Source organism: Onychostruthus taczanowskii, unplaced genomic scaffold, assembly GCF_017590055.1.
Source record: "Onychostruthus taczanowskii isolate IOZ18803 unplaced genomic scaffold, ASM1759005v1 scaffold32, whole genome shotgun sequence".
NCBI lineage: Eukaryota > Metazoa > Chordata > Aves > Passeriformes > Passeridae > Onychostruthus > Onychostruthus taczanowskii.
This window is the reverse complement of record NW_024500572.1, coordinates 3,364,269-3,387,861: the sequence shown is the minus strand read 5'-3', so window position 1 is coordinate 3,387,861 and position 23,593 is coordinate 3,364,269. Positions and strand designations below refer to the sequence as shown.

The 23,593-nt window shown below is 46.6% G+C and overlaps 2 protein-coding genes and 1 long non-coding RNA gene across 11 annotated transcripts; 2 read left to right on the top strand and 1 right to left on the bottom strand.

Moving 5' to 3' along the window:
- Nucleotides 1-5,325, top strand: HVCN1 (hydrogen voltage gated channel 1). The gene is made up of 6 exons (XM_041410341.1): nt 1-52; nt 1,455-1,684; nt 2,143-2,247; nt 2,502-2,733; nt 4,556-4,668; nt 4,976-5,325. Exons 2-6 carry the CDS (start codon nt 1,490-1,492, stop codon nt 5,039-5,041), a joined length of 711 nt encoding a protein of 236 aa, XP_041266275.1. The 5' UTR covers nt 1-52; nt 1,455-1,489; the 3' UTR covers nt 5,042-5,325.
- TCTN1 (tectonic family member 1) lies at nt 4,768-18,973 on the bottom strand. Of its 2 annotated transcripts, none has more exons than XM_041410339.1 (15): nt 18,780-18,973; nt 17,128-17,248; nt 15,073-15,203; nt 14,546-14,712; nt 14,046-14,133; nt 13,116-13,225; nt 10,479-10,499; nt 9,943-10,068; nt 9,249-9,374; nt 8,833-8,915; nt 8,345-8,485; nt 7,893-8,049; nt 7,091-7,216; nt 6,576-6,720; nt 4,768-4,880 (listed from the first exon to the last, which is right to left on the bottom strand). In XM_041410339.1, exons 1-14 carry the CDS (start codon nt 18,937-18,939, stop codon nt 6,577-6,579), a joined length of 1,701 nt encoding a protein of 566 aa, XP_041266273.1. In that variant the 5' UTR covers nt 18,940-18,973; the 3' UTR covers nt 4,768-4,880; nt 6,576. The 2 variants fall into 2 exon arrangements, with proteins under 2 accessions (XP_041266273.1, XP_041266272.1); XM_041410338.1 differs by lacking the exon at nt 4,768-4,880 and adding an exon at nt 5,327-5,785.
- Nucleotide 18,974: 1 nt separating this feature from the next.
- LOC121338953 lies at nt 18,975-22,425 on the top strand. Of its 8 annotated transcripts, none has more exons than XR_005953090.1 (4): nt 18,990-19,243; nt 19,748-20,549; nt 20,830-20,956; nt 21,069-21,465. It is a non-coding gene; the product is annotated as an uncharacterized LOC121338953 (long non-coding RNA). The 8 variants fall into 8 exon arrangements; XR_005953085.1 differs by having other exon boundaries at nt 19,011-19,243; nt 19,748-20,010; nt 20,417-20,956; XR_005953089.1 differs by having other exon boundaries at nt 18,988-19,279; nt 19,748-20,956.
- Nucleotides 22,426-23,593: the final 1,168 nt, after the last annotated feature.

The following is a 23,593-nucleotide window of genomic DNA, read 5'->3' as shown; positions in this document are numbered from 1 at the left end:
GGGGGAGGCCCCGCGGCGGCGGGAGGCGGCGGGCGCAGCCGGGACGCGCACGGTACCGGGGACCGGGAGGAGCGGGGGGCGGCCGGGGGGGTCCCGGGAGGCTGCCGGGGCTCGGCCCGGTGGGTGCGGGCTGGGGTGGGGGGGTGACAGCGGGACCCTCCCGGGGCTGCCACGTCCTTCTCCTCGGGGTCCTGCCGCGCTCCGAGCTCCGTCCTGCTCTGGGCGACGCCGTGGCCGCTCCGGTCAATGCTGGGGACGGGGGAGGTTGGAAAGCCCCGGGGTGCCGGATGCTCCATCCGCCGGCAGCTCCGAGGGCGTCCCGCACGGGGCAGGGGCTCCTTGCCCGGGGCCGCTCCCCGCGGGCTCCGCTCGGCGCCCGGTGGCTGAGAACGAAGGTGCTGCCCCTGTGACGGCACCGTGGGACCAGCTCCCCACTCCCGGCAGGTGACGAGGTGGCCGGAGCTGGGAGCGGAGCCCACCGCGGCCCCGGGGAGTCGAGGAGAGGGCGAGCAGCCCGGGGGCACGGGCGGGCCAAGGGAGGCTTGTGCCGAGCTCCCCGGGCGGCTCTGGCAAGGACGGTGCCCGCAGAGCGGGATGGGAACGTGCTGGAGGCAGGAGCGGATCTCTGAGGATTTGTGGGCCAAGGCTGCAAGGCTGCCCAAAGAGGAAGGGAGGCTGGCGGGGTTGTGATAAGAACACGAGAGCCTCTCCTGCAGCCAGGCACGCAGCCCGCCTGCTCTCCAGTGAACTCGGAGTTTCACTCATATGGTTTTCATTGCTGGAGTGTGGCCTTAATCAGGAGTTTGGTTTGATGGTCCTGCCCCTCGGTGGGTACCTGCAGGGATGGGCTGAAGCCGGGATGCCTGAGGGTGAGGTCAGCTCTGAACAGAGGACATGGGGAGGACAATGTCACCCACCTGCCAGGTTGGAATGTGGGCATCACCTGCTTAATTTGTCTGCAGAGGCTGAGATGACAGGGTGTCACTGGTGTTAATGGAGGGAAATTATGGCTGTTCCTCATCTTGGCAGTGTGGCTGGAGGGTGAGGATGCTGCAGTCAGCTTGACCAACAGCTTCCCTGGATCAGTGCTAGAAACACGAGGGCAGCTGCCCCCACCTCCATCACGAGGTGCCAGATAAGGGCTGGAGCTTCTTGCTCCTGTAATCAATGCTTTGTTTGGAGAAGTTTGGAAATACCTTGTGAGGAAGTTCCTTGTTGTAGAGCAGCACAGCGGGGTGCAAACAGAAGTGGGAAGGCAGCAGGGGCTCCGCGTGGTGCCGGGGGAGGTGATGCAAACCCAGCGGTGTCACCATGAAGCAACTTCCCATCAGCAGGGCCCAGCCAGCTGTGTCGGAATGTCACGCTCTTGTCACCCTTGCTGGGTGAAAAAAGCAAGATTGGGCATCCTTGGCCGGCCCCAAACAGGGAGGTGACACTCTGCTCTTGTCCCTCAGACGTGGGCAGGGTGATGCCAGCTTGATCCAGAGCCATGTCCAGGTACCTGAAGCACTTCACGGTGGTGGGCGATGATCCCGTGCAATGGAGCAACGACTATCGGAAATGGGAGGAGGAGGAGGAGGCTGGGGAGAAGCAGCCAGATGCAGAGATCAAGCTGGAGCCCTCCAGGAGACACATCTCCTTCCAGTACATGATGAAAAAGCTCTTCAGCTCTCACAGGTTTCAGGTGAGGCAGAACAAACCCAGGCTAAGGGCACTTATGACAGCAGAGCTGCTGTGGGACAGAGCTCAGGGAGAGCACTAAGGTCATGAACCCCACAGTGCAAAGAGCAGCAGCTGCTTCTGAGCTGTTCTGTCGGAACAAAGCCACTCTGCTGCAGGTGCAGATGTCCCCTGAGAGGAGACAAGCCCCAGTGCACAATCACCACGGCTCTGGCACATGCTCTCCTCCCACTCCCCAAGCACCCCACGCCAAACAGGGTCTGGTGGGGAGCCAGGTGGTTCCAGGTTGTATAACTCACCATTCAGGGCAGCAGGAGTGGGAGCAATGGAAAGCTCCATGAAACACAGCCAGCCAAATCAGGGCTGTGGGCATCAGGGTGTGTTTAGCTGAAGGGCTACATTGGCTCCTCTTGCTCCTCTGTCTGTGCTGATATGGGATTAATGTTGGTTCTTCTCCAACAGATTGGGGTTGTCTGCTTGGTGATCCTGGATGCCTTGTTGGTTCTTGGGGAATTGCTTATGGATTTGAAAATCATCCTTCCGGACAAATATAATATAACCCCAAAGGTAAAATGTGGGGAAGTGTCCACATGAACAGCAGTTCCCTCCCTTTGGTGTCCCAAAACCCCCTGGACAGGCTGGGCAGGGCAGGACCTGGGCTTCCAGCCTTGCTGAGCTGGTGGTCAAGGAAGAAAAGTCCTCAGCCCTTGTCCTTGTAGAGCCAAACCAGAGGTGCCCTCAAGCAGCAGAGACTTTCCAGCCTGCTCTGCCTGTGTGCACTCTGTGGGGCTTCCTGCCTTAAACTTGTGCTCTTTTCCCAGGTTTTCCACTACCTCTCCCTGTCCATTTTAACCATCTTCCTGGTTGAGGTGGGGTTTAAAGTCTTTGTCTACCGCCGGGAGTTCTTCCACCACAAGTTCGAGGTGCTGGATGGGATCGTTGTCGTCGTGTCCTTCATCCTCGACATCGTCCTCATCTTCCGCGAGCACGAGTTCGAGGCCGTGGGGCTCCTGATCCTCCTGCGGCTCTGGAGGGTGGCCCGGATCATCAACGGTGAGTGCAGGGCTGGGCTGCCTTTGCCAAACTTCCCTGAATTACCTGAGCTTTGTTCCTTCCTCAAACCCAACTCCAGGGGTTTTGCTCTCCCAGAGAACTCAGAGTTCTCCCTGTGTGGGACTTTAATCAGGCTGCAATTTCTTTGGAGCAGTGACAATGTGCTGCTTGTGTTGGTGTGATGCCTCAGGTGCATGGCAGCCAGGCACGTTCCCCCTAAAAAAACCCATAATCTGTTCCTGCACCCTTCTCCTGGAGAGGGATGGCTCATGTTCTGAATTTCCATTGTAGGATCCTTTTGGCAGGGGAGCCCCTGTCTTCCTGAATTTGCTGCTACAGCAGACTAGGTTTTAATGCTCTGTTCTGCTGTGACTCCATTATCCCCTCCAGCGATGCTGCAGGGAATGTCCTGATCTTACTCTAGATCTTTCTTGCTTGAATTCAAAGGGCTTGCCAAGAAAGAGAAATAGAAAATGTCCCCAGATCAGGCTTCAGTGATTTCACTGCTGTAACTGTAAATTGTTGCAAATAGATGTAAATTCTGACATATCTGAAACAATCAAACATTTGCTTCCTTATTGAGGAAGGAATTTTGGTATTCCAAAGAATATGGCAATGAATGATCTCAAATTCCTACACGAAACTTCAGCTCAAGCTCTGACCTGTGTCACTTTTGGTGGGTGCTCCATATTTGACAGCTGGGATCAGAGGAGAGGATTGCTGGGGCTGTGCCCATTGCCCTCAGCCCCTCTCCATGGGGAGAAGGTGCCTGGTCAGCAGCTGCAGCCAGAGAGAAGAGAGATGTGAGAGCAGCTTGTGGCTTTCCTTAGTTCAGAGAGAAAGTCAGAGAGAAACTGGATTTGCATGGGGCTGTGGGAGCCACGGCAGCCTCGCAGCACAGCAGAAAGCCGGGACTGCAATAACGGGTAAATCCCCTCATCCTCGGGTGCTCCAGGCTCCCTGCCAAGCTTTATGCAATGTCCACCTGCTTGCAGCAAAAAGGACAAAGGGAATCTGCCCCACGCCGGGGTGTTGTGTGTCAGGGCCTGGGCACGTGTGTCAGTGCCTGGGCACGGTTCCTGTCGATGTTATCAACGCAAATGAGCAGCAGCGCTGCTTTGTGCTCGGAGAACTGAACCCCCCGAGCCCAAACCGGTGCCTGGAAATCAGCCATGATCCAGAGGAGCTGGGGAGGGAGGGAGAACGTGATGTTCTTCAAGCTCTCATCGAGCTGCTTTGTTTTATCTCTGTGGGAAGAAATGCCTTCAGTGTGGGGGCTGAGTTGACATGGAATCACCTAGTGGTGCTTATAGAGAAATGACACCTCTGCCATGAGGAGACGCTGCCTGCTCCCACTGCAGCTGTGCAAGGTGAAGCCACAGCCCTGCGGACCTGAGGATGTGCCAGGTCCTGCTCTGCCAGGCCGGAGTGATCGGCCCAGGGGGTGGAGGAGCCCTGTGGCCCAGGCCTTGCTCTGCTGTCACACCTAAAACTGCTAAAACACAGCAAAGCTGCCCCAGCTGCATCCCAGGGCTCTGCCAAGGGAGCAAATTCAGGAACTGAGTGACAGTCAGAGTGATTAATTCAGCTCCGAGGCCGGGCTGCCTCTCCCCAGCAGGGTATCAGTATCCGAATCCCTCCGGTGGCTGATTTAAAACCCTTCCTCATTAAGAAAAGCACTTGGGAAGGGTGGTTGAAGATGACAGAAGCTGAGCTGGAGAGGAACACGTTTAACTCCTTGAGCACAGAGCCTGTGTGCTGTGAACTCCTGCTCGTGGCTGTTTCACAGTGTAAAGCAAACCCCCTGTGAATTGTTCCACAGGAATCATTTTATCCGTGAAGACCCGCTCGGAGCAGCAAGTGTCCAAGTTAAAGCAAGCAAACCTGAAACTTGCCACGAGGCTGGAACAACTGGAACACAGCTGTTTGGAGAAGGTAAAAAAAAACACTTTTAATTTGGGTTTACCATGCTAATGGTGATCCTTGTGCAAGGCTGGCACTGCTGGCTTGGTTTCCTCATGGGAAAGTGTGGGGTGAGCTGGGCTGAAGCAGCACAGCCCTGCCCGTGCCTCCCTGGGCTGCTCCTCCTCAGAGGAATGATGTCCCTGCCTCTGTCCTACTTCTTCTGGCCAGGTTGTGCTGTTTTCCTGCAGCAGGAGATACATTATAGCAGGGAGAAGATCTGTGGGAACCTGGGAAGTTCCTTGCAGGCTGTTAATGATTTGAATTTTGTCTCCTACAGGAGCAAGAAATCGAGAGGCTCAATAACATATTGAAACAGCACGGACTCCTCAGCCAGCAAAAATAAGAGGCCAGTTTTCCAAGGTGGGAATTCTGCTTGGAGATTGCACTGTTGGAATCTGCCAGCTTGACCTGAAAGGTTTTTCTGTCTCTTTGCTTCCTCTGTTGTGTTTTCCATAAAAGTTTTCTATTTGACCCTGCTTTGATCAGACCTTGGGGTGGCAAAAAATAGTTCTACTGGAAAATTAATCACACACAGTCCCTGTAAACAGTATTTTTTTTCTTTTCTTGTACAGTTGTACAGTCAAAACTTCAAAATAATTTAATAAAGACACATCTTTACAAGCTATATATCCAGAAAAGTACCACTTATTTAAAGTAATTTTTTTTTCTGTGATAAGACTCTTTATTTGCAGCAAACTTGCAGCATAAATTATAACAACCCAGGCTGAAAAGGTAATTTCTTCTCCACCAGCTGCCTGCTCATCATCAATACATCTCTTTGCCAACCATTCTTTTCATACTGTTGGTAGTTTCCTCATTTCTGTTGCTGCTTGTGCCACTTTGTTATTTATATAACATTCATTTCAGAAACACCAACACACCACTCCTTTCCCTGACAAAGAAATCAGCCCCAAAATAGAGGCAAACATGTGCCATCTTACATCAAACAATGCCTTGTTCCAGCAGCAGATCCCAGTTCTGATAGTACATTCCCTCATCTCTTCTTCCCTTTTCACTGCTCCCTCACAGCCCATGGGGCTGAAAAGTTCTTTGTTCCCACAGCTCATAAATCCACGGATTAAAAAAACTGTAATATGTAAGAACAGATGTAGGTGAGTGCACTGCTGGGAACAGTCAGACTTCAGAAAAGCCATAAAAAAGCAAATTCTAAAGGGCCAGGCTGGTGTTTGAATTTTTTCAGGTACTAGAGTGTCCCTGTGGAGAGGCTGTTTGAGAGCTGAAGAGTGAGATTTAAGAAGTGGGAATTCTGGGAGATGGTGACTGCAGCAGGTGTCTCCAATGGATTTCAGCCCCACTCAGCTGGAGGGGTCACTGAAACCACAACTCAACTGTTCAGGTTTTTTACCAAAGGTAATTAATTAGTGGTGTGGGAAAAATAGCCAGAAATATGTGGCTTATTCATCTCTGCAAGGAGATAAAGCAGAGGCCTTATCTAATAGCACATGATGAGTTTAATTAGCAATTTAGCTCTGCTGTTGTGGGATAATGAACCTGCTTTCCAAACTGTGTGTCCCTGTGCTCTTCCCTTGCCCTCCTGCCTCTGCTGGCCAGGCTGGGGCTGGATCCCACGTGCTGGAGGGTTGGTGGCTGTGACTGAGCCAGAGCCACCAGCAAGTTCAAACTGCAACCTTTGTCCTCTCTGCAGAGCTATAATTGGGTACGTTCCACTTCATGGGGGTTTCTTCACCCTAAACCTTCTGAGAACCCTCACAAGGTCTCACCCTTCCTCTCTTGGCCAAATTTAGCCCAGTATCTACAACTTAGAAGAAAGTGATGGCCCATCATAGTCACAGGATAAACAATGGACTAAAAATAAGATAAAGCAGAAAAGTGGGGTTTTTTTTAGGCATACTTACCTTAGACAAAGGGATAGAAAAAGTCAAAGGGTAACTTGATGTTAATGGTGGGCCAAGCTTTGTAGCTTGGCTCTGCAGGTGAAGAAATGTCAGTGAAAACCACAGAACTTGTTATAGGAATAATCCTTTCCCTTCCTGAGGGAAGCTGCAATGAAAATACAAACAGGACTTAGCTTCAGTTTTCTATTTGTACAATTGTTTATTTGGTCTGGGTTATATTTGCTAAAAAGGTTTATATATATATATAGTTCCATGTTTATTTCCATAAATGATATACATATTTATAGATTTTTATTGAAAAAAAATCTATATAGATATAGATTTTTATTGAAGTGTGTTTTGGCAAGGAGCCCACAGCTGTGTTTGAGCTGGAAGAGAACTGCTGGGTGTAAATACATTCTAATGTGAAGTGCTGCCTTTAGATAATGAGATTATCTGGGCCATTGTCACACAGCTGATACCCAAGGAAAACAAGCCACTTGTTTTATCTTAAATCCTGTAATTTAATTACATACCTGCTTCAGTGTGGTGGTAGTGATTGTGGCTGTAACATTCACTATCCTGGCTTGTGGATTGACCAGGGATCCATACTTAGTCCATTTCACTTCTATTCCCAGTGACACAGGTATTTGGCATGAGCTCTGCAAAGTGTGAGAAATCATCTCATTGTCTGCCTTATGCAGAAGCCATACTACATATTAATTATTAATGTTATTAAAAGGGTAGAATGCCCCCACAAAGCTCATTGAGGAGGTTACCAGAGCAGATGGAGCCTGCACTGTTTCTGGGCAGGACAAAGTCCTGAACTCTGCCAGGGCAGAATTTTGAAGGCTACAATCTTAAATATTTTTATGCATTTCTTCTTGAACTATCACACTTCTGGTTGCAGGAACCATTCACTCTTTAGTTGCAGAAGCATGCAAGAGACCATCCACAATCTTATATTGTGCTTCCTACCCTGGCCTGGAGTAAGAGGGGAAACCCTGATTCTGCTCCTTCCCTCTGTCACCTCTGGTGCTTCGTCCTTAGAAGAACAACATTCTAACCTGTGTTTAAACAACTCATTTTCTACCCATTATGTTGCCCTGATCCACAGCTGAGGTGCCTGGATACCAGCTTGATTAAATATAACTTCTAGAGCAAGAATGAAACCCTCTGTGAATATTCCATGAGTTTCTTCCAGCTTATTTCTGCATTCCCAGCCCCATTTTCTCCTCCAGTTGGTTCCTGCATTTTTAGGGTGTGAAGCTGAGCTGATGCTGCAGCACAGGCACAGATCTCGTGAGGCTGGAGGGGTGGAAGTGGTTTAACTTTCACCTGTTCTGAGATGTGGAGCTGAGTTATTGGCACCCAGTCAAGCACATCCTGGGCTTGAGAATTCCCAAATGAGGCCACGTACTCAGGAAAGCTTTGGCCCTTCAGCACATCAAGGAGGGTCTGAGCCAAAGGCTGGCATTTCATAGCTGCTGTAATTCTTCCAGAAAACAAAACAAAAAAGATGAGTTACAGCAAAAATCCATTGGTTTGGCACAATCATAATTTCTCCTTGCTCTCTGCTCTGTTCAAGCCTTCTGGCTACAGCTGCTAATGTACACAATCTTTCCAAGAGAAAGACCATTGTTAATTAAATGACATTTTTTATAATTAAATACTCTATTCTCAATACTCCTCCAGCTGTATAAATGGCCCAAAACCTGAACAGAGCCTAAGGGAAAGGGTTGTCAGAGGGTTAAAAGCATTAAATTAAAAAAAAAATACCAACTTCTTACCGTAACTTACAGCCTGATATCATGTTATAACCAAATAATACTGGGGCTCTGGCTCCCTGTGCTGCCAGGCAGTCCTGGGTGGATGTGCTGTGCAGAATGGTGAGTTGGCTGTGTTTGTTACTGCTCTGAATGATGCCAGATGTAACACACAGTTAAGGGAAATTAAATGCTTGATGGATATCGGGACAAAAAAAGAATCCTTAATCATATCCTTAAAATATAGCTGCAAATGCTATAATGGCTCAAGATTCCTCTCACAGTGTGAAAAAGCACCAGGGTGTGCAATGGAGGGCTAAATGTACCTCACTACACAGTCCCAGGAGATTGCAGTCAGGACTGAGTCATTCCCTCCTAAAACACAGCCAGAAAAGCACATTTTTATTTTTGGTGGAGAACAGATGTATTTCATAGATGCCCGTGCTAGAAAGGGTTTGTGAGGATGGACCAGAGCAAGTGAAGCAAACAGAAATGCAGCAGGGAAAGGATATCCTTGAGGCTGGAATCCTGCTCTGACAGGCAGCCCAACAACATAACCAGGATTGCCACTGAGTGGAACTGGCTGTGTATTTTCCTGCAATGCAAACAAAATATTAGTTCTTATCCTGCACTGAAGTGGTTGGAAAACACAGAAATATTTCAGTTATTTTAGGAGTATGACCTGCCTTGAATGATGAGAGCAAGACTGTAAGTAAGGCTTGGCTTTCTCTGCTATAGTCACAAGCTGGGGCTTGTAAATGTGACAGACTTTGGAGGCCTTCATTGCCCAGCTCTGAAATGCTGCCTCATCTGGGATCCAGGGCAAGTTCTGCTTTACCTTGCTGCTAACAATTGTTCTGATTCAAGTTTAATAAGTTTTGTAATTAAGTGTCTTTCACCAAGTCACCCATGACATCTCCACAGTTACCTGAGTGAAGCTGATTTCGAAGCTCTGCTCTATTGAAAGTGCTTCTCTGCTAATTGCCCCCAAGACAAAAGCAGCAGATGCTTCTATTATTTCTCCTGTGTCTGTGTGGGTAATGTGATAATTCACCTGAAAATTAAACATTTTAGATATTAATTTGAATAAATACATAAGAGAAACTAGAAAAAAAATTTAAACCATGCAAGTATTTTCTTTCTTCCTTGCTTAAGAAACTCAGCTCCAGGGTGGGGATGGATTTTATCCTCTAGAGGCTGGAGCCTCTTCACAACTGACTTCTTGATAAACCCAAGCACAGACACAATGTTCATCTACTTTAAAATTAAAGATGATGTGCAGTATCTATTCCTCCCTCTGTCATTAGTGCACCTGAAATCATCTTCTCCCAAGCATAAAGTAAATTCCAAACTCATGTCATTGCCTGTTCTGCCACATACAGAGAAGTAACACCAGGATTTCAGCCTGGCTCCATGTTATATTGCACAGAGTTATTATTTTGTTGCAAAACACTCCCTTTTACTCAAAATCAGTCCTTCTTCCGTGAAACTTACTTTGAAGATGTCACAATATATGGAAACTGCGAGGCCTTCCTGACAGCTCTGCAGTTTGGGAATCAGAAGTGATTGGATGCATAGATGCTTTCCATCAGCTCTGAGGAGGAAAAGGCTGCCAGACCTACCCCAAGAACTGCATTGATGCACACTTCATCCAAAACCATTGGGAGCCTCAGGACCTCACTACTGCTCAGGAAAGTCCTCATTCCATTCATAGACTGGACAACTATGGACTGGACAGTAATGTTCACCTGAAAAACAGACTCATGTCAGCTCTGAACACTGGGTATAATTAATTTTGGCTCTTTCTGTGTTATTATATTTGTGACCTTTCCGGGTTCTGCTCCACAGCAACAGCATGCAGTAATTCTCTCAACAGCTGCTGTGTTACAAGTACTGCTGAAGCTCAACCAAATGGTCTGGGTTTAAATAAATAAAGAGATTTTCTTGAAAAGAGGGAGTTTTATATGAGAGGAATGTATCAGGCTTGAGTATTTGCAGGCAGCATTTTATCTTGGATTTGCTAAGTATCATTAGTGATGGCAAATGATGTAATTTTTTAAATGTAAAGATTTGATCAATCAGTGAAAAATTCCCACTGACTATAACTTAACAAGAATTTTGCCCACAGCTCTGCCAACTAATTTAGAAGGATACTTACCATCTGACTTGATTTGGGCACCTGAGGGAGAATAAAAGGACAAATTAAAGCAGTAGCAAAGATCAGACCTATTGCACATAGCAGTCGAGTAAAGCAGGTAAGGCTTTGTCTATTTAACTCTTTCTCATAACAATAACTTCTATGTTATGGAGTTAATTGAATATAAACCAGAGTACCCAGGAACTGTGAAAAGAACTGCCACAATCCTGTCCCTTTCTTCTTCTGACTTTTAGAATTATTCAGAGACCACCAGTTTAGGAAACCTGCCAGGCTGTGCTTCCCAAAGAAATGAAGAGCTTTTGTTGTCCTGTTCCATAGTTTCATGGTCTCTAAACCAATAAAAGAGAAGCATCTCTCTTATTATACAGTTGCCCCACTGAAAAATTTCCACCAAAAATATTTCATGGAAAGGCAGAAATGCCAGACCAAGGTCATCAATCAGGTAAAAATACTCCCATGGAGTATGTCCTTTTGTCAAAGGTTTTACTTTCCTGACTTTCCAATGAATGTTTGAGTCACATTTTTGGGAAGGGACCAAGGATTGGACTCTGCTCGTGGAACAATTCTGCAGAATTATGATGGGATACTGACAGCAGTGACTCATCTCCTGTCCCAGCAGGGAACACATTCCTGGGAGCTGCAGACCTGAAGGTGGTGCAGGTACAGTTTGTCACACATTTATTATCTCAAGGTACAGCCCAGCCACCAGAATGAACAGGATGAATAAAAATCTCTGTAAAGATTAGACTCATCCTTCAGGGAACAGTGCTATTTCTGACTGGGCTAGGAAGAGCGAGCACCACTCCCGAAGTTCTGTTTATCCATGGCTGGGGTGATGGATGATGTCTCTGGAGGTCACTGGCAGCACTGCAGCCACGCTGCTGCCTCAGCTCCCCCCGCAGGAGCAGGACAGGCAGGAACAGCTCATTGCTTTGGCCACTCCACACTCCCACTGAGCTCCACTGTGAGAATCCTGCTGGGAGATTCCAGGAGTCCCCAGCACTCCTTGGATCTGCTGCTCAGGCCAGGGCAGAGAGCAGAGGTTATCCGCAGCATTTCCCAAAGCGTTGTTCCCACTGCAGCTGCCCATCCAGGCAGGGAGGGTGGGCTCCTGGGGACGGGGTTTTCTGTAGGACCCGCTCTCCCAGTGCTCCCAGTAAGGCTCCCTCAGTTACTGGTTTGCCGTTTCTTTTGCCGGCAGCTCCACCTGCTGGCACGGGGAGGGCTCCTGCTCTGCCCTGTGGCCACCCTGTCCCCAGTGCCATCACTGCCCTGTTGTCACATCCCACCTTCACCTCCCTTTGGCAAGGAAACCTTCCCACTGAGCATCTCCAGCAGCTTCTCAGCCTTCTCCAGTTCCTGCAGCTGATCCCTCCTGACATCCAGCGTGCTCTGGGCAGAGCTCTGACCCCTCCTGAGCTCAGCCATTGCCTTGGCAAGCAGCACAGGGATAAAGGGTTATGGATTTTCCAGTCAGTAAAGGGAATTCATCTTTAAATCAAACCCACTCAGCTGCTGGAGCCCAGCCTGAGCCACTCTTGCTCTTTTCTGGTCCTGCAGCCAACAAGAACTGATTTTGGGAGGACATGGAGACACTCAAAGCCCTTCTGAGGCTGTGCTTTCTCCACTTCTTCCACAGCAGGAGGATCAAAAGCCAACATTTGGGAGCAACCCTTGGCTGATTTCAATGAGATCCTGAAGGAGGAGGAGAATGATCCCATCTGTGAGGGTGTGAACTGCTTAGTGGGCTTTCCTTGCCTTTGGGAGCTTTGGAATCTGTGAGCAGCCTGGAAGGGGTCTTTAAGCAGTTAGTCACTGCTAATCAAATGAATTTAAATAATTACATAAATTAAAAATTTTAATGGTGAAGAGATTGCTGTTTCTTTACAAGCTTCAGCTTCTGGAAGGAGCCATCAGGTTAAGGTGTGATGTATTTCAGTTTCATTTTTCCATGAGTGATTTCTTTGTCTTCCTGAATATCCTTACAGGGGATTTATTTGTACAGAAGACATCATCCCCCAGGTCAGAAAGGGATTAAAAAGTAGGCAAAGCTTTGAAAAATAGCCCCAGACTGGATTTTAGCAGGCAGGATCCAAAGAAACTTGCTCTCAGTCATGTAGATTGGCAGCATGAAGAAGGCTGTCAGCCCCCACTATCAACAACTGAGGCTTGGAGGAAAGGGGCAGATGCAAAGGATTAAACCTGACAGGTTCCCCTTTCAGTACAAAGTTTTAGCAACTCTTTAAAACTCAGATTTCTTAGAATTATGTGTTCTGATAAAGGGGCTTCTTGGAAAAGCCTGAACATGCACAGGGATGTGAAACTGCACTAGCTCAGTGCCATGACCTTGGCTCTTCAAAACTATTATTTTTTACTTTATCTTTGACTATATTATTTATATTCGGCTAAGCAGAGAACAGTAAATGCTTCTGTTACCAGAGCTTGAAATAAAAACATTCCCCAGGGCTTTCTGTATAAAAGTCTGCTGTACAGAGAGATGTTTCTTCCCAATCCACAATTTAAAAATCCAAATAAAACACAATATCCCTCAGCAAACAGAAGTTACTTCATTCTGCAGATGCAAAAGATATAAAATATGAGTATTTCAGCAATATGACTGTTTCAAATCATACTTACTGCCAAAATGCTGGAGTTGATATAAAACAACATGCTAAGTGCTTGAATGCTGTCACATTTTTCCACACTTACTGATCTAATGCATTTTGTGGCTTGGTTTACTAAAAACCCTAGAGAAAAAAAAAAAAAAGTCACTAAGTATTAGTGGAGGAAGTGAAAGAGCAATTATGAAAAGCATAAATGAAAAACAATACAAGAACAAGCAAAATTGAAAGTAAATGTCATCTCTATTGCATATAATGTTTTATGTGAGCTTTGAATAATGAAACTTTTTATATTCTCAAAAAAATGCTATGAGGAAAAATATTACTTCTTTACAAGTAGAAAGAGCTTCGTTAATTTTTTTTTTTTTTCACAAGAGACTTCAGTCTTGTAGTCACCACCCTGACTGTTATGAGACCACACTTAATGATGACAGTGGGGTTTGGGAAATGCAGGTGTGGGTTTGGTTGTGGCTTTTTTTTTTCACCTCCACCTCTGCAGATTTTCAGGAAATTGTGTGAAAGGTTAAACTGCAGAGCTCAGCCTGCAAATCTGACCTGTGAGAGGAACCCCTGGGCAAAGGGAAGCTGCCAAGGCTGCCCTGGCAGGGCTGGCCTGGTGCAAAGCCCTCCTCCCTCAGGGTGTCACCCTTGTACTGTTTGATTAAAGCAATTATGCCAAACAGGACATTTTCTTGTTGGATAAACAACCCTTTAACAGATTCTCAGGGATTTACATATCTCACTTTGAATGTTTAATAGAGATGCAACACAATTTTCATTCTATGTCTTAAAAAAACAAACCAGAGAAACAAAAGTGGTTTGAAAATCATCTCTTTATGAACCTTTAGCTGAATTCTCCATGGGGAGTGTGCCAGCTTTCTGACTGGCAGATCTAAGAGCAGAATACTAAAAAACAAAAATTTGGGATTCAAGTGTGCTTTCCAACCTGCAGGATTTGCATCAGAGCACCAAGAAGAGACAACAGGACTTGGCAGCCTTAGAAATGCATCCTCTGTCTGGACAGGAACCCCATACTGCCAAATAAAAGCCACAGTCAGGTACACAGGTGTGTTTCAACCATTTTTATTAACAATAAATATGAATAAAAGCATAATAAACTTATTTCCACAGGATCTCTCAGTAATGCTCTGTACAGCAATTTTTCAGTCACTGCTACAGCTTTATGCTGAAAATAGCAGAAAAAAAAGTGCCTTATTTTTCAAAGATCTTAAAAATACAGTTCATTTTTTAAAGTAACTAAACACAAAATATTACATTTCCTCTTTTTACTTTTCTATATTTAAAGACCAATGCAAATTTTGCTTCTTCCAGCAGAACAGCATTATTTAAAAGCAGATGCAAAGAATGCTGATTTCTTCTTTCTGGAATAATCTAATACTAATTGCATCAAATAAAATTTACCTCCTATTGAATCAGATCATTTACCTCATATCTGGAAGTTTCATTGGCCTCAGGGGAATTTTGAGCATCTGTATCCAAATTCCAGTTCTCAGGCTCAGCACTGAAAGTTGCACCTCCAAATTTATCAAGCAACTGATCAAAATTTTCCGCAGTTGGGATTTCAGGGGATTTGAGGTACAGGGCTTGTTTATCTGTCAAAATAGTTAAAGAAGGAGATAATTTAAGGAAAAAATATACAGAAACAATACTTAGTAACAATGAGACAACTTTAAACATGAATTATTTAAAATGCTAAATTATTTACAAAAAAAAAAAACCCATAAACTATTTTGTTTTTTTCCAACAGAGAAGACCAAGAATAGCAGATGTTTAATTCCATGTTTTCACAAGTGAAAGGATCACAACACAAGGACTGTGAGCAGACAGAACTACCACTTTCCTGAGAGGTTTAATGAAACAAAAATAGATTTAAATTTAGTTTTTTTCTGGTACCTAAAGAGCCTGCAAAAAATAACATCACAATGCTTAATATTGCCTACAACTCTACTTACAGTTTGCAGCATGAATGCAGAAAATACTGGGATTGACTTGGTCAATTAATTTAAATATCCTTTCTGGTGGATTTGCTTCAACATCAAGAGAATACACAGCAGCTTTCTGACTACACAGCTGGCTGTCACCTCTGCAAAGAAACAAAAGAAATTAATGATCCACTAGAAGTTAGTGTTGGCCAGATTTTAAAGTTCTTTTAATCTACTGAGGCAGCACCAGAAAAATTTTAAAAGCATGAAATTATTGAATTTAACATAATTTGTAGAACAATTGTGCACCCTTAGAAGGTTCCTATTGTTTTATACTCTGTGCTTAATATAAATAATAGAGAAGTCTCCCACATGTTTTATTCAGCAGAGGAAAATGTGAGCAGCAATGTGAAGGAAGGTAAGAAACAGACTGGGGGAGGGAAAACCAGTGACAATATGAGAGGGAAAATTCCAAATTGGATGGGATCCAGAAGGTTGAGACCCCAAAAATGCAGGGCTGCACCAGAGGCCATGCACAGCTCAGCAGCACTTTCATTTCTACAACCCAAGTGGGATGACAGGTCAGTTTTGTGGATGTTGGAATAATACCCAATTTGAGCAGGGAATGGGAAGAATTCCTGCTTGAGATGCATGTGAAAGAAATGGCAGAAGGTGAAATAACCCAGCCTGCCTTGGAGAAGTGTTTAAGGCTGTGCCAGGGGCTCATCAGGAGCCCAGAGCTGCAGGAGAATGTGCCAGTTCAGAGCCTGGCAGGGCTGGTGTGTCCCACACCTGTGAAACTGGCATTTAGCAGCACAGAGCAGCTAAGGACAGGCCTTGGAGAAGTGAAATGACTTTCAGAAATTTTGAAGCCTGGAGTTAAGCTCCTCCATGAGGTGAGTCATTTGTTACCAGGATCCCATCATAAATCAAACCCAACAGGATCCCATCATAAATCAAACCCAAAGGATCCCATCATAAATCAAATCCTTCTGCTGCTGTTGCAGAGATCTCACGGCCTCTGCCTTGGCATCAGCCAAAATAACACAAATATACAAATGTAGATAAACTCTGATGTAAATAACGAGACCCACAACACCTGCAGACACTGAAAATCCCCTGGCTTTTCATGCAAAAGAAACGTTTTACACAAAAGAATTTGGGCAAAGAAACACAATTTCATTTGAGGCATTTCTAGTTGACAAAGGCAGCACAGTCATCTGTGGCAATTAAAGTGTCACTCAGGAGGGTGTTGATTAGACCTTTCTGATCTATATAAATGTCTATAAATGGGGAGCAGGAGTCTTTTGTGTGCCAGAACAATAAGAAACCACAGTCTGGCATGACTGCTAATTCAAATTCCAAAGCACCAAGAATAAACCCAGAGCTCAGATTGGCATAATTTATACAGAAGGTGGGTTGAAAAGCTGCACTTATTGTTCTGAGAAGTCACCAAGAAATTTTTTGCACATTATGATTCTGAAGTGAGTTTTCTTAACTCCTCTTTGAGAAGATGGAATTGGGTGAAGGTATTTTCAGATTAAATAGCAAAGAAACAACTCTTAGCTTTACTTTTTTGGTATAATGTTACATTTTATTGTTTGTGAAGTGGCAGTGGGGGAGCAGGTTGGACGGTGACTTGTAAAATTAGGGTCAGAAAAATGCTCACACTATTTCAACAAGCTCTAAATTGATTGTGCAGCTGATATCATGAATGCAGTCAAAGAGGTCACTGATAAATTTACTGATAAAAACTGGTGATCTACAGAAGTTGCCAGATTGGTCCTTTGGGATCAGTTTTCTAACTGCCAGACACTGCATTGACCAAAGTCTAGAGATGCATCATTCTTACCCCCAAAAAAGCAGCACCACCTAAACACCCACAGACAGGAGCACAGGGAAACAGGAGGAAAGAGGGAAAGAACTGGGTGGGAGTGGATTTTCTGCTCTGCCTGGCTGGGGACAGAGTGCAGCAGGGACCGGTGCAAGGATGGCAGCAGGGAGTGGGGGTGGGAATTACCCAGAGGAGAGGACAGGCAGCAAAGGAAGAAGGGTTTTGTGCTTTCTGGTTACTTCTGCACTCACACGACCACGGGGACCGAGCACGCGGTGAAGAGGCCGAAGTCCTGGGCGCTGCAGTCGGGGTCGCAGCAGCAGTTGGTGTCGCACTGTGCCACCAGCAGGTCGCAGACACAGAGCCTGGCAACTGCGGCAGAGAGCGGGATGAGAAACCGCAGCGGTGCTTCAGAGCACCGCCCAGACACCTCCGCTGATCACCTCGCCCTGGTTTTGACGGCAGAGGATTTCTCCAAATCCAGGCTTTCCTGAAGGTGTTTTTAAAAAGCCATCTCTCCCGCTGCCGAGCAAATTTGTTTGGGACGTGCGGATAAAAGCAAGCCACAGGAAAAAGTGTTCCCTGAGAAACAAAACCCAACAGGGATTTGGGAGGTGTGAAAATCTACTCAGCCTTGCAGAGGGAAAAAAAAAAATGAGAGATACCAACAAGGTGTGTTTATCTGCTTGTTCCAGCTTATTGGGAAGAAAAATAAAACATTTTGAAAGAGCAGAGATGATTACAAGTTTTGAGGATGGCTCAGGGTCCAGGAATACATTTCCCTGATGTGCCAAAACAACCATAATTGACTTCTTTGAAAGTGTGTTTTTTCTCTCTGTTTTTGGATACTGTGAAGTATTGTAATCACAGACAGAGTAATTGCCAATAATTCTGTAAACTGTCTCAGTAAAATACACTTGGCAAATTCTTCAGACTCTCTGAGGTCTTCAAGTTTATAAATTCAAAGAACAGATATTATTCTACTGAACTGTTTTTGAGAGTTGCTGTTCTATAATTAATTTAGACTTAAGAATAGCACAGAATGAGGAAAATTAAGGCCAGTGTTTTATAAGAAAGACATTCAAAGAGTACTTTCATTACTAATTCCTTTATTTCACTTTGACTGCTGCCTGTTTCCCTGTGGCCCCCTGGATGCTCTCTGACCACCTGAACAGTACCCAGGTATTTCCTGCAATCTCTGAAGTTCTGACTGTTCTGTTGGCTGAGCTTAGCCCTGGATCCTTAGCTCACCCTGTAAACAGAGAAGTTTAAACGTGGATGATTAGATTGCAAGGTTTTGTCTGTGAGATTAGGGGTTTAAATCCCTTTTCCCTAAGGAGGTAGCACTGGGGTGGCTTTCCTTCGGCAAGTAACCCATGGAAAGCTCAGTTGAGGGCAACACCACCCGATATGAAAGCGATACGAAAGTGATACAAAAGTGTAGTAAATTATACAGCGGGAAACACCTTCTGAGAACACAGTAACCAAACTCTGCGAGCTCTGTTTTTATCACAATGTATCCACAGCTCCGGGGCTGACCCTCGGGGCAAAGTGCGCAGCTCTCCAAGGACACCCAGGGCAGTGCTGGGCGGGCAGCAGCCCCTGCCCTCCACCCCCACGGGCCCTCAGCGCTGTGGGATGCCCTGTGCAATGTCCATGCCACCAGCAGCGTGCCCAGGGCCTGCGGGCCGCTCGGGCTCAGCCTTCCCGAGGAGGCTCCGAGCGGCCTCGGCTGCAGCTCCCAGGGCTGCAGAGAACTCCAGACATCCCCCGGAGAAGCCGGGAGGGTGTGCCAGTCCCGCGAAGGGGAGGCCAAAGGCCGAATGCCCGAGGGAGGCCGCGAGCGGGGCTCCCCTCAGCCGGCGAGCGCCGCCGGTGCCCGCAGCGCCCGGAGGGCACCCACCGTCCGTGACCGGGGCCGGCGGGCTGCGGACCCGCGCCTGTGCGGCATCACGAGTATCTGCAGGCTCCGCGGCCGGCTCTTCCGCCCGGAGCGGCAGCGGCGGCGACAGAAGGAGGAGGATGAGGACAAAGAACACCCCGAGCCCCGGCGGCGCCGCCATGGCGGCCGCCCTTAGCAACGGCGCGTTGCCAGGGCGCGCGGGGCATGACGGGAAGGGCGAGTCCCGCTCTCGCGAGATTTGGCGGGCGGAGGGGAAGGGCCGCGCCCTGGGAGCATGGCGGGTGAGGGGAGGGCAGGGCCCCGGGGGTCTGCGGCTCCTTCAGCTGCCCTCGGGCTCCCTCATCGCCCCCCAGCGTGGGGAGCCTCGGGGCGCAGGGTTCTGGCTGGATATGGCCGCCGTGGTGGTGCCAGGCGGCCGCTTGTGGCACCCAGCGCCCTCAGGAAGAGCCCGGCGGTGATGAGGGGTCGGTGCCCCCTCAGAGGCACGGGAAGGGCTTCAGGTGTAGTGATCCAAGTGTAACCCACGAAGGTGGCTTGGGAACAACTGCAAGGCCACGGAATAAAAAAAAAAAATAAAAAAAATAAAGAAAGAAAATAAAAAAAAATAGGGGAATGGCCCCTTGCGACATATAAAAGATCTATCTATTTATATATATATTATATATATATAACTATATTTCACGTACTTTTGCATCTTTTTTTTAGTAATCTTTTCCTTGAAGTAATTTTTAAAGTGTTAAACTTTCTCCTTTTGAAGATGCTGTGGGTCCTCAGTGCTCAGTGAGCATATTCAGTAATCATTAGTAATCTTTTCATGTGCACAGTTGTCCTTGAGGTATTTTCAACCTAAATCATTCTATATTTTTACTAATTTGGGAAAAAGTGGGCTAGAGAGTGACTAAGTCATTGTTTCTTAGGATTCCTTAGATTTTAAAAATTCTTTGCTCTGTTTTTATTTCCCTGACCAGGTTCATTACTGTCACCTCGAAGGGAAGGCACCAAAAGCTCTCAAAAGCCCTAAAACTCCAGCTGCACCCTTTGAAAATGGAAACAACCGCACGGTGCCCCTCCTCTGCCGTGGCCACATCACGGGGGCGAGGGAGGAGTCACACAAGGCCCTTTGATGTTATCAGGGATGGGTTTCAAACAGCTCCAGTCGTGTGGAACAAAATCTGGAGCCATCCTTGCCCATGGAAAGGCCTCATTCCTCCAAGAACACGGTGACCCAAAGGTGAGAACCCCCCGTGCTCCACTCTGCCTCAGAAATGACACCCCAAAATGACCTCACCAAAAATAACCTCCAGCCTGCCTTCCTTGTGATTTTTAACCCAAAATCTCTGTGTTTGCCTTCTTCCATGGGCATGAAGAGCTGCTGTTTTCAGTCTCTTTGTTTGCTGTTACTGAGGAAATGCTGCTGCTGGTGTTGGGGTTGTTTTTTTCCAGCTCAGAGTGACTTCACAAACTTCCATTTTGAAAAGGACTTGTAAAAATGGCACCAAACTTTATTTTCTTGCTTCTCACTGAGGCTGTACCAGGACTGGCTGCAGTGTTCTGGTATTCTCTGAAGAGAACGTGTGCCTGTGTTTGGAGGAAATCCTGGGAACCTTTACATCTCCATCTCCTTCACTGTCCCACAGCAAAGGAACAAAAAGAGAGGCAACCCTGCAGGAAGGACAGCTGGAATACATGGCTGAGACACAACCTCCCTCTGGATGGAGCTGGTTTAGGGCCTTCCAGCCCCTTCAGCTTCCTTGGCTAAGCTCCCACATGGTCAGTTAACAAGGATGGAGGTGTTTCTCCTCCCTACTCCCTGCAAAGTTGGAAACTTGGGATTTGTTTTGCAGGCTTGGAGGCAAGAGTGGTGCTTGGTTTATTTTATCATCGCTGGTTGTGATCTGTGTCCTTGTTCCACTGCAGTGTCATGAGATAATTAATACTAAAACACCCCTGCTTGTTAGTTTACACATTTCTGATGCCTTTAAAATCAGTAAAAAGGGCTGATGACATTGCACAGGGGAAAACAGAATTTAATACATTCTTCTTGCATCAGGAATTATTTGGCAAAGCTGATGGTGCACAGGGGACCAGACTCCAAGAAGAAAACCAAGCCTTGCTGAAATCTGAAAGCACAGATTGCACCCTGGATGAATGTGGGCAGGAGCTGGATGAATAAAGAGGTATTAATTCTTACTGCATCTACCATTGAAATGGAATAGAAGTGGGCAACTGTTCAAAAGCAAAGTAGGATGGAATTAATCTGGTTTTCTCGTGACCTTTTTTTTTTTTTAGGGCTTCACTCACAGCAACAGTTCACCTAAATCCACTTAAAATACTTGTTGTAATAGGAAAAAACCCACTTTTGTCATGCAGAGAAAGGCAAGGCATCTAAGGAAAACCATTTGAAAAACTCCCCCACCACAAAACTCACCCTGGTATTGGACTTCTGAAACAGGTTCCAAAGAGCAACTCCAAGAGTGTAGGATAAGATCAGGACATCAATACATAATGCTTGTTCTCCAGCAGAGAGATTTCATTTATCCTGTCAACATGAGCTAATTAATAATTAAAAAGGGCACTGTGATCCTGATCTGGGAGGTCCCATAAAATGAAAATTCAAGCAATTTGAGAGGCAGTAGATTCCTGTTTATTAAAAAACACGTTCAGGGATTTACTCTGTTACTGTTTCAATTACAGTTTCAGCAGCAAGGTTCTGATGTGCATTTGAGCATTATAGAAGCTGTGGCTGCCCCATCCCTGGAAGTGTCCAAGGCCAGGCTGGAGCAACCTGGGATAGTTGAAGGTGTCCCTGCCCATGGCAATGAGATGATATTTGAGATCCCCTCAAACCATTCTGTGATTTCTGCTGGTGATCTTCTGACTCTGCATCTTCTCTTGACTCCTCATGTGGTCCTTCTCACATTAGTTTTCTTTTTAATCCAACTGTGCTGTCTTGAACTTCAGCTTTTCAGGGCTAACATGGGGTTTGCCCTATGACAGATCACTTTACAAGTCCAAGTGGACAGGCATTTAGAATTAGAGTCCAAACAAAGTCAAACCAGGCTGAAATAAACTGCATTTTGGTCTAGCACAAGATTAGCCCTTAAATAAATAGTGAGGAGCTGGGGCAGTCTGTACAGCAGATGGCATTACAGGTAATATTTATCACACTCCAGTCTCAGGGCTCAGATACTTGGGAGGGAGGATTGACGTCAGCTACCACTGAATCAGTTTTAAAACAAGCTGGAAACCTGCTTGTGCCTTCAGCAGTTGATTACTTTGTGCAGCACTTCTGCTTTGCACTCCCCAGTGCATTTATTGGTCTGGACAAGCCTAGCAGGAAGAGTTCATTCTGTTTTTTGCAGCTTAAGTGAGCTGATGTAAATAGATCTTGGACTTTGAGGTGGGAAGATTCCACCCAGCTGCAGTAACCAGGGGGATGCCCTTTGGTCCAGTTTTTATGCCAAATTTGTGCATTGGGGAATTTTAAACAAATATCACTTGGCAGGATATTGACTCTCAGGGTACAAGAATAACACTGAGGAAGGCAGCAGGGCATGGGCTGGGAGGGATTTACAGGGAGAACTCTCCAGACTGGCCCTGAGCAGTGGAGAAAACCAGTTCTGAAGTATTTTATTAAAAATAGTTGGGGTTTTGTCTCACAGGGGCTCAGAGATACTCTGAATGAAAACCAGGAGCAGTTTTTCATCTGGGCACAACTGTGCAGGAGTGATCAAAGGTTACTAATTACCATGTGCATTTTGAGGTCATCTGGCTGTCTGGACAGACTTGGGTGGGTGACCTGGGGTAGAATCATGGGACCATTAAGCTTGGAAAAGTCTTCCAAGATCAAGGCCAAGCTTCCACCAAATACCCCCATGCCCACTAAACTGTGTCACAAAGTGATGAGTGACCTACTCATTTTTTGAACTCTCCAAGGGATTGTGACTCCACCACTTCCCCAGGGAGGCTGTTTCCAAGACTCTCAAGGATGGAGGAGTGTGAAGAGCTCCTGGTTGGGAGCACAGAGTCGTGCTCTGCCAAATGAGTTTGTCAGCCCTGAGCTCACGATGTCCCTCAGCATTTGAGCCGTGCCTGCTGGGCAAAGTGGCACAGAGAGAACCCTTCCAGCCCTGGAAAACTCAGCATTGAGAACTCAGCTTTAGCTGGGGGGATTCCCTGAGCAGCACAGCCAGGGAATGCAGGACAGGTCACCTTGCACCATCCTGAGCTGCCTCAGGGCACTGCAGGCAGGGGTTAGGCCAGGCTGGACTGGAACTAGACAGGACCTGGACAAGGAAGAGGAAGAACGAGACTCGAGGAAGGGAAAGAATGATTCTGTGGGGGAAGCTCTGCAAATGTGTGCTTCCCTTCGCTGATAAAGGAGGGTGTGAGGCACTGAGAGGAGCTACCTTGTTTGTCTGCTCTCACACCCTGCCAGGCCCTGGCAGCAGCACTCCCTTATCTCCAGCACACTGGCACATTCAGCTGTGCAGCCATCCCCTAATCCACCACTCTGGGCTGCTCCTCGTGTTCATTCCCTTTCTCCCTGTTCTAACAGGAGGATTAATTTTTTTTTTTTAATAAGTTTAGATACAATTTCAGCTTTAGCTGGGTAATTCTCACACATTGCTTAAAGCCTTTAGCAGTGTATGAGGGGCAATATTGTCTCTGTCAAGGTGCACAGGGAGCAAAACGCCTCCCGTGTGATAGTGAGGGTGCTTCTGCAGCAGTGTGGCACAGAGCTCTTCCTTTCACTGCAGGCAGCTCTGGGGCAGGTTCCACACCTTCCTCTGCTGTATTTGCACTCTATTGTT